Source organism: Salminus brasiliensis, chromosome 3 (genome assembly GCF_030463535.1).
Source record: "Salminus brasiliensis chromosome 3, fSalBra1.hap2, whole genome shotgun sequence".
In the NCBI taxonomy this organism is placed as follows: Eukaryota; Metazoa; Chordata; class Actinopteri; order Characiformes; family Bryconidae; genus Salminus; species Salminus brasiliensis.
Window position 1 is genome coordinate 20,516,786 of NC_132880.1, and position 10,315 is coordinate 20,527,100.

The following is a 10,315-nucleotide window of genomic DNA, read 5'->3' on the forward strand; positions in this document are numbered from 1 at the left end:
CCATAGAGTCTCTCTCTATTGCACTGACCAATGCTGTACTGCCATGATTTTTATATTTATTTCTTTATTTTTTGGTCATTATTTTCCGCTTCCTCAGCAGGTATTGTGTCTTAGTTTATTAATGTTTTTTTTAATATATAAGTTAAAAACATAAAAATAAATTTACCAAAAGAAAAGTAGAAATGCAGAAATAAATAAATGTAGATGTTGAACTTCTGTGTCAGTGAGGTTTACCTTCAACAGACCTGGCTGTATTCAATCAGATCAGTCTAAATATCACTGCAATTTGGTTCATATCTTAACCACAGGGGCCAATACTTTTCCACAGCACTGTGTGTACATACAGTTCTATACAGCCAATGAGGAACTGACCTCAGTAACCTGACTCCTCCTCTCCATTGTGATGTCATGTTGATGACATCACAGAACCTATAAATAGGCTTGTTCTCCCTCATTGGCTCAGTTAGGATTCGGCAGCCCGCGAGACAGCTGATTCCTATGTTGTCAGTGACACTGATGTCATTTGGCTGAAGCTCTTATCTAGAGCCAACTTATCTAGAACCAGCTTCCATCTGCAGGGAAACAATGGAAACCAAAAAAGCCTTGAGGAGCCTGGGCTTTCAGGTGGTTCGCAAAATCGGTGAAGGAAGTTTTGGAAAGGTGATGCTGGCCACGTCCAAGAAGTACCCCGACCAGGTGGCCGTTAAAACAACGGACCTCAAGTTGATGAAACCTGGTTTTGTTTCCAAATTTCTGCCCCGGGAACTCGCCGTTCTCCGAAAAGTACAGCACCCTCACATTGTTCAGGTGCATGACATCCTTGAGTTGAGTAACAGGCACGTGTTCATCGTGATGGAGGCTGCCGCAACCGATCTCTGTCACATGATCCAGGAGCTCCACCACATCCCCATTGACCAGGCCAAAAGGTGGTTCTCCCAACTCGTCAGTGCCGTGGTCTATCTGCACCAGCAGAACATTGTCCATAGAGATCTGAAGTGCAGTAATGTTCTGCTGACTGCTGATGACCGAATCAAACTGACCGACTTCAGTTTAGTTCGCATCTCAAGAGGCTTCCCTGACCTGAGCGAGACGTACTGTGGCACTCCTCACTACGCTGCTCCTGAGGTGCTTCTGCATGAGCCCTACGACCCGAAGAGGAGTGATGTGTGGAGCCTGGGTGTGATCTTGTACACCATGGTCACTGGGTCCCTGCCCTTCGACAGCAACAATCTGAAAAGGCTCCCGCATCTCCAGAAGCAACCCTTGAAGTATCCAGATGGTGTCACAGTGGATGAGCCCTGTAAGAACTTCATCTCCTACATGCTGAAGTTCCATTATTACCTTCGGCCTTCGGTGGCAGAGGTGGCACAGCACCAGTGGCTGCAGTTACCTGAAGACCGGTGAGTAAACCATTGAGCTGGAACTGGAGTCTCTAGTTCCAGGTTTATAAATATAAAGAATATTTCGTTGTACTTTTATTTGAATTGGATTTTTGTTTGTGATTAATATTTATTTTTAGATTGTGGGTTTATATCTCTATATAAAGAAGAACCCATATTGTATTAGAACGTTACTAGAAGTCTCCTGTAGATGTAAATTAAAGCACATATAGGAAGAAGAGGGGGGTCAGATTGGGGCAACATTTGAAGAACTATTAAACACTGAACTGCTAGAAGTTCTTTTAGAAGAGCTGTTAGGATTAGGATTAAAACTGGATCAGGACTAAATAAACTGCTGATTCCAGCAGGAATGCACAGGAGAAAGAGGTCCTCACAACCTCCTCAACCTTCTAACTTTCTGCTTCTTTCTTCATCTGCAGGGAGAAAATAGACACTGAAAAAGCCCTGAGAAGCTTGGGCTTTGAGGTGCTGGGCAACATCCAGGAAGGCAGCTTTGGGAAAATTAAGCTGGCCACATCCAAGAAGCACCCCAAGCAGGTGGCCATTAAAATAGTGGACCGTATATTGATGGAACCTGATTTGGAGACCAAATTTCTGCCCCGGGAACTGGACATCCTGAAAACAGTGATGCACCCTCACATCGTTCAGGTGCATGACATTTTTGAGATGCCTAACCATCTGGTGTTCATCGTGATGGAGGCTGCAGCCACGGATCTCCATCAAAAGATCCAGGAGCTCCACCACATCCCCGTCGATCAGGCCAAAAAGTGGTTCTCCCAGCTTGTCAGCGCTGTGGACTATCTGCACGAGCAGGACATTGTCCATCGAGATCTCACCTGCAGTAATGTCCTGCTGACTGCTGACGGTCAAATCAAACTGACCGGCTTCAGGTTTGGACGCATTTCAAAAGGCTCCCCTGAAGAAAGTAAGACGTACTGCTGCACTTCTTACTACACTGCTCCTGAGGTGCTTTTGGCTACGCCCTACGAGCCGAAGAAGAGCGATGTGTGGAGCCTGGGCGTGATCCTGTACGTCATGCTCACTGGGTCCAGGCCGTATGACCACACGGATTTGAAAGAGCTCCCAAATCTCCAGCAGCGACCCTTGAACTATCCGGAAGGGATGGCGGTGGAGGAGTCCTGTCAGGACCTGATCGCCTACATGCTGCAGTTCCGTCCTTTCTTTCGGCCTTCGGTAACACAGGTGGCACAGCATCCTTGGCTGCAGTCGAGTCAAGAACAGTAAGTAAACCATCGCGCTGGAACCTGAGTATCAAGTTCCAGGATTATAAACATAAAGAACATTTTCATTGTATTTGAACTGTAATTAGATTTTTGCTGATTTATTATTAAGTGTTTATTTCTTGCTTGTTTGTTTACATGTAACTGAGTTGTTTATTCATTTCTATTTTATTGATTAGCTTTGAAAAACTTTGAACAAACCCTTTTCATGCTTTTGGGTTTAGTCACAGTTCCATCAGGAGTCACAGAGTGTTTCACAAAGCAGCATTTCTCAGCTTAAGCCCAGGGTTGAGGACTGGAATGTCCTTCAGCTCTTCTTCTATTGGACAGGCTGGACTCTGGGATTAAGTTCTCTGACTGAACTGAGACCCCTGCTTTGTGACTCCCCCCGAGACTGGTCAGCTGTTTACTTATTTGCTGTATTTGTCTTGTATTTTTATCAACAGTGAAATGAGTGAGACTGCAGACTCATCTGTGGCTGAGGCTAAAAGCGCTCCACAGGAGAGTGTGTTCGGGTTTCCAGAGAGACTCTGTGATGAGAGCTGTAAGGAGATCCAGCAGCAGCAGCAGAACACCATTAAGCATTTGGAGAAAATACGGTATGTTTGTTTGTTTGTTTGTTGTTTACACTATTTATGACTGCTGTATCTCTGCTCTCTCTATTAAAACAGTCAGTCTGGCAGCACTGTTCTGTAAATCAGTAAATAGGTCACATACAGTATTAGTTCACTAACAATAAGCTAATACTTATTCTCCACATTGCTTCTGTACCGTCTCCAGAGTTATAGGCAGGTTTGTGGTGGAAGCCGTTGACGAGGACGGGGAACCCAGTTCTCATGGAGACACCAGCCCACTCCAGGAAGACGACAGCAGTAGAGCTGGGGCAAGTCTAACTTGCCGAAGTGTGGAGGCTGTGGAGGAGGAGCACGGCTGCTTCTGCTGCAGTCCTTTTTGTGCTGCAGTTAAAAGGGCAGCTAAAGCTTATGTTGTCGCACCGATTATCAGAGCCTCCCATTCACTTCGAGGGAAGGTGAAGAAGTTCTTCATCTCTGCGGTGCACAACTCCTCCTCTTCCCAGCAGGGGGCTCCACATTCTGCTGCCTCCACAGAAGCTCCTGCCTGTTCCGGTCCTGAACAGAGACGTGAGGATGGGACTTCGGACATTCTGCTCCATGGGCTGATGGTGGAGGCAGAAGCTGTCCTCCCACAGCCCACAGTGAGGCAGGGAAGAAGAAGGCTGCGATTCCCCAAGTTTAAGGTAAGTGGACTGTTGAGTGATCGTGACGGTCCTTTTATACCATTGAATCACTTTAAATATTGATTAGAAATGTTTCAGTTGGTCAATCTTTGTCATTTTTGTCTCTCCAACAGATCCTGAAGAAGAGAGTTCATCCTCTGTAGACGACCAGCACGGCTCCCAGTAATGGTAGTGTACTGTCTGGGTTTGATTCTGAAGGGAAAGTCCCGCTCCATGGGCCAGAAGCTGTGCTCCCACCGCCCATTGTGATGCAGGAAAGCAGGAGACCAAGTCTTCAGCTCCCCTTCAGATTATTCAAACTGAGCTTACCCTGTTCATGCTTAGCCCAAACAAATCATGTTGGATGACCATGTGGACCCACCTCCCACAAGGTCTGGGTTGGAGATGAGTGATTGGAGGAACAGCCTGCCTGATCTCAACCCGAGGGGTAGGGTGTTATTGGACTTTTGTGCTAGTCACAATTTGTCCACAGCAAACACCATGTTCAAACACAAGGTTGCTCATGAGTGTACTTGGTACGCTCATAGTGTACCTTGAGCCAAAGGTCAGTTAATGATATTGTGCTCATATCATGTGACCTGAGGCCATGTTTGGACTCTCGGGCAAAGAGAGGCACTTAGCTGTTAACTGATCATCATCTAGAGGTGAGTTGGACCAAGTGGCGGGGAAAACTGCCAGACAGACCTACAACGGCCCAAAGACTAGTGAGAGTCTGCTGGGATAGACCTGCATCATAGAAGCAGCTGGACATTTGGATGTGGCCTAAAGCTTTTTGTTAAGTGGTGTTGAGGTGCCTTTAAACCATTAATTATTCAGTCATACATGTTTTTGACCAGAGGAGGATGGGTCCCCCTTGCGAGTCTTGGTTACCCTCAAGGTTTCTTCCTCCAGATCTGAGGGAGTTTTTACTTGCCACTGTCGCCTTTGGCTTGCTCACTTGGGGTTACATCATCAATTTTATCTAATTTCCTGATTTTTTGTAAAGCTGCTTTGCACCATCATCAGGTTTGCAGTGGCAGAAGTCCAGGGACTAGGAACAGTGTGGAGAGTCCATGGAGAATGACATTCGGGTGGCCATAAGAAGGTTCTGTAAAATTATCCAACAACTCAGAAGAAGAAGGAGAATCATTGCCCAAACTGTGGTCAGTTAGGGCGGTGAAGCTCTGCTCTCAGCTGAGGATATTGTTGGGCAGTGTATAGAACACCTTGAGGAACTCCTAAACTTGAGGAACATGCTTTCTGTCCAGGAGGTAGGGCTGGAATCTACCAGGGAGTCAGAATCTCACCATCTCTCTTGCCAAAGTCACTGAGGTAGCTGAAGAAAGCTCCATAGTGGCAAAGCACCAGAAGTGGAGGAGATTCACATGGAGGAGCTGAAGGCTCTGGGCATTGTAGGGCTGTATTGGTTGAGATGCCTCTGCAATGTTGTATGGACCTCTGGAACAGCACCTCTGGACTGGAGTACTTGGGTGGTGGTCCTATTTTCAAGAATGAGAACTGGAGAGTGTGTGCTTACTCTTGAGGCATCACACTTCTCAGCCTCTCCAGGAAACTCCATTCCAGGGTAGTGCAAAGGAGAATACACCCGATAGTTAAACCTCAGATTCAGGAGGAGCATCGCAGGTTCTGTCCTGACTGTGGAACAGTGGACCAGCTCTTCACACTCTCTCAGATAGTCGAGGGGTCATGAGTGTTCACCGTTTCAGTCTACAACCATGTTCCTCGAAGCTGTTTGTGAGAAGTGCTCGGGGAGTACGGGGTGCCGAGGTCACTGATGTGAGCCGCGCAGTCCTTGTACTCTCGGTGTGAGAGCTGTGTCTGTTCTCTCAGCACCAAGTCAAGCTTGTTCAGTGTTGCCGTTGGACTCCATCAGGGCTGTGCCTTGTCTCCACTCCTGTATGTGATATTCATGGACAGGATAGCAAGGCTTCTGTGTGTGATGGCCTCCGATGTGCACTTGAGCAGTTTGCAGCTGAGTGTAAAGCGGTCAGTATGAGAATCAGCTCCACCAGGTCTGAGGCCATGGTGGCGTCCCATTCACTCTTCATTATGGAACAAGGAGCTCTGCTATCCGGGTGAGGCTCGGAGTAGAGCTGCTGCTCCATGGTGTTGAGGTGAGCCAGCTGAGGTGATTTGGGCATCTGATAAAGATTTCCTCCGGTCATTATCAGTCCCCTGGTCCCCTCTGGACATGGCAGAATGGGAGGAGACCCAGAGGAAGACCCAGGACCTGCTGCTGTGATTATATCGCCCGGCTGGCCTGGGAATGCCTTGGGGAACCCCCAACAAGAGGTGGTGGAACTGGTTGGGGATGGGAGTGCCTGGACTTCTGTGCTCGCCTAATGCCACTGCAGTCCTGAGCTGAATTAAGAAGAGGATGATGATGATGAAGATGAGCTTCAACTTTAAGGTATGTGAACTTTTTCCTCTTCTTGACACACATAAAGCTCTGCCATAGTGCAGCTAAATGTGCAGTTAAGTTTAATAAAACATTTATTAATAGAGCAGAGAGCCTGGAGCAGAGAGCCTGGAGACATGATGGGAGGAGTAATCTGGATAATCTGGAGTGAGTCTGGAGGAGTAAAGAGGGAGCCTGGAGAAGTGATCTAGAGGAGTGATCTGGTAGAGAGTTTGTGTGTTGGTCAGCATGAATAAGAGATGTTCTGTATTACTGATGTGTTCTGGATGTTTCTTTTTTTAAAAGTATTATTATAAAATAATATAATAATAATACTGTAATAAAATAAAGTTACGTCAAAGTCAGCTTTATTGTCAGAACTGCAATATGTACAAACACAGAATTGAAATTGCTTTACTCTCAGAGCCATGGTGCAACAATAAACAGCAAACATATAAATAAACATTAAATAACAAGAAGCTTAGAAATGGTCTTTTACTAATATGTAGGAATGTAAGAGTTTTAGTGTTTGTATAAATAAATAGAGTGAAGTGGCATATGCAGCAGATAAAACATCTGGGTTTGGTTAGTGCAAATATAAACAGTAGTGCAAACTGGAGCTCATAGATTATTAAAGTGACGTGTGCAGAAGCAGTTCTTGATGATGCAGAGTTCACACACACTTAACTACACACACATGTTTATGTTCAGGGAATACTATGTGCAATACCCCCCCCCCCCATGTGCAATTAAGAGTCTTTTGCTGTAAATAATATTGTTATTGCTCTTTTAATTCTTATTTATATTGTGTGTGTGTGTGTGTGTGTGTGTGTGTGTGTGTGTGTGTGTTTATAGTGTAAATTATTTATCCAAATTTTTGTAACTGAGTGTCTTGCTATCGCTTTCTGCTGTTACACTGAATTTCCCCACTGCGGGACTAATAAAGCACTAATAAATCTTATCTTATTTTATCTTAACACAACAACACACCACATCAAAACAACACAACACATCAACACAACAACACACCACCACAACACAACACCACAACACATCACAACATAACACAACAACAACACAACAGAACACAACACATCAACACAACACAACACATCAACACAACACACCACAACATACCACCACAACACATCAACATAACAACACACCAACACAACACAACACATCAACACAACACACCACAACATAACACCACAACAACACAACACAACAACATAACAGAACACAACAACAACACATCAACACAACACAACACCACCATGACACAACACAACACCATAACACAACACAACACCACAACAACAACACAACACCAAAACACAACAATACAACACCACAACAACAACACAACACTTCAACACAACACACCACAACACAACAAAAATACACCACAACACTGCAACACAACACACTGCAACACTACAACATAACACAACACCACAACACAATAACACAATAACACAACACAATAACACAACACCACAACACAACACCACAACACATCAACACAACAACACAACACATCAACACAACACACCACAACATAACACCACAACAACACAACAGAACACAACACATCAACACAACACAACACCACCATGACACAACACAACACCATTACACCATAACAACACAACACCACAACAACACCACAACAACACAACACATCAACACAACACCAAAACACAACACAAAAACACAACACCACAACAACAACACAACACTTCAACACAACACAACAACACACAACACAACAAAAATACACCACAACACACTGCAACACTACAACATAACACAACATCACAACACAATAACACCACAGCAACACAACACAACAAAATAACACAACACCACAACATAACACCAAAACACAACACACCACAGCACCACAACACAACAACATACCACAACACCACAACACAATACAACACAACAACAACACATCACAACACAACACAACAACACACAACACAAAAATACACCACAAAACACCACAGCAACACAACACAACAAAATAACACAACACAACACAACAACACCACAACATAACACCAAAACACAACATACCACAGCACCACAACACATCAACACAACAACACAACACAATACAACAACAAAACATCACATCAACACAACACCACAACACAATACTACACAACAGCACAACACAACAACACAACACAACAACAAAACATCACATCAACACAACACCACAACACAACACAACAACACTACACAACAGCACAACACAACAACACAAAACAGCACACCACAACACACTGCAACAACACAACACACAACACAACACCACAACACAACAACACGACACCACAACACACCACAACACAACACAACAGTACAGCACCACAACACAACACCAAAACACAACACCACCACAACACACCACAACAACAACACAACAACACAACACAACACTACAACACAACAAAATAACAACACAACAACACACCACAACACCACAACGACACAACACAACACAACAACACCACAACACAACACAACAATACCACAACACAACAATACCGCAACACAACACCACAACACAACAACACAAAACAGCACACCACAACACACTGCAACACAACACCACAACACACTGCAACAACACAACACACAACACCACAACACAACAACAACACAACAACACAACCCCACAACACACTGCAACAACACAACACAACACAACAACAACACAACACAACAACACAACACACTGCAACACCACAACACACTGCAACAACTAAACACAACACACAACAACACAATACATCAACACAACACACTGCAACACCACAACACTACACAACACAACATACAACAGCACAACACAACAACAACACAACACACCACAACAACACAACACCACACAACAAAACAACAACACATCAACACAACACAACACAACAATACCACAACACACAACACAACAACATAACACACCACAACAACACAGCACACCACAACAACACAGCACACCACAACAACACAACAAACTGCAACAACACAACACCACAACACAACAACAACACAACAACACAACAACATGACAACACCACACAACAACACAACACAACAACACCACAACAAAATAACACAACACCACACAACAACACAACACCAAAACAACAAAACTATTCCACAACACAACACCACAACACATCAACACAACAACACAACATAACACCACAACAACACAACAGAACACAACACATCAACACAACACCACCATGACACAACACAACACCATTACACCATAACACAACACCACAACAACACCACAACAACACAACACATCAACACAACACCAAAACACAACACAAAAACACAACACCACAACAACAACACAACACTTCAACACAACACAACAACACACAACACAACAAAAATACACCACAACACACTGCAACACTACAACATAACACAACATCACAACACAATAACACCACAGCAACACAACACAACAAAATAACACAACACCACAACATAACACCAAAACACAACACACCACAGCACCACAACATAACACCAAAACACAACATACCACAGCATCACAACACATCAACACAACAACACAACACAATACAACAACAAAACATCACATCAACACAACAACACAACACAACACTACACAACAGCACAACACAACAACACAACACAACAACAAAACATCACATCAACACAACACCACAACACAACACAACACACAACAGTACAACACAACAACAATACCACAACACAACAACACAACACAACAACATAACACAACAATACAACACAACACAACACCACACAACAACACAACAATACCACAACAACACAAAACAACAACAACACAGCACAACAACACACTACAACAACAACACAACGACACAACACAACACACACAGCGTTTGAGCTGATTTAGACTCACTGTGGTGATGAAGCCCCAAGTTCAAGATCCCTTCAAGATCTGTTTAATCTAGTGTTGTATGACTGAACC

The 10,315-nt window shown here is 44.1% G+C and overlaps 1 protein-coding gene across 1 annotated transcript; it reads left to right on the forward strand.

Moving 5' to 3' along the window:
- Positions 1 to 585: 585 nt before the first annotated feature.
- LOC140551058 (ribosomal protein S6 kinase alpha-3-like) lies at positions 586 to 4,065 on the forward strand. Its single transcript, XM_072674426.1, has 5 exons — positions 586 to 1,400; positions 1,820 to 2,641; positions 3,088 to 3,240; positions 3,422 to 3,783; positions 4,013 to 4,065. The coding sequence occupies exons 1-5, from the start codon at positions 586 to 588 to the stop codon at positions 4,063 to 4,065; spliced, it is 2,205 nt and encodes a 734-aa protein (XP_072530527.1).
- Positions 4,066 to 10,315: the final 6,250 nt, after the last annotated feature.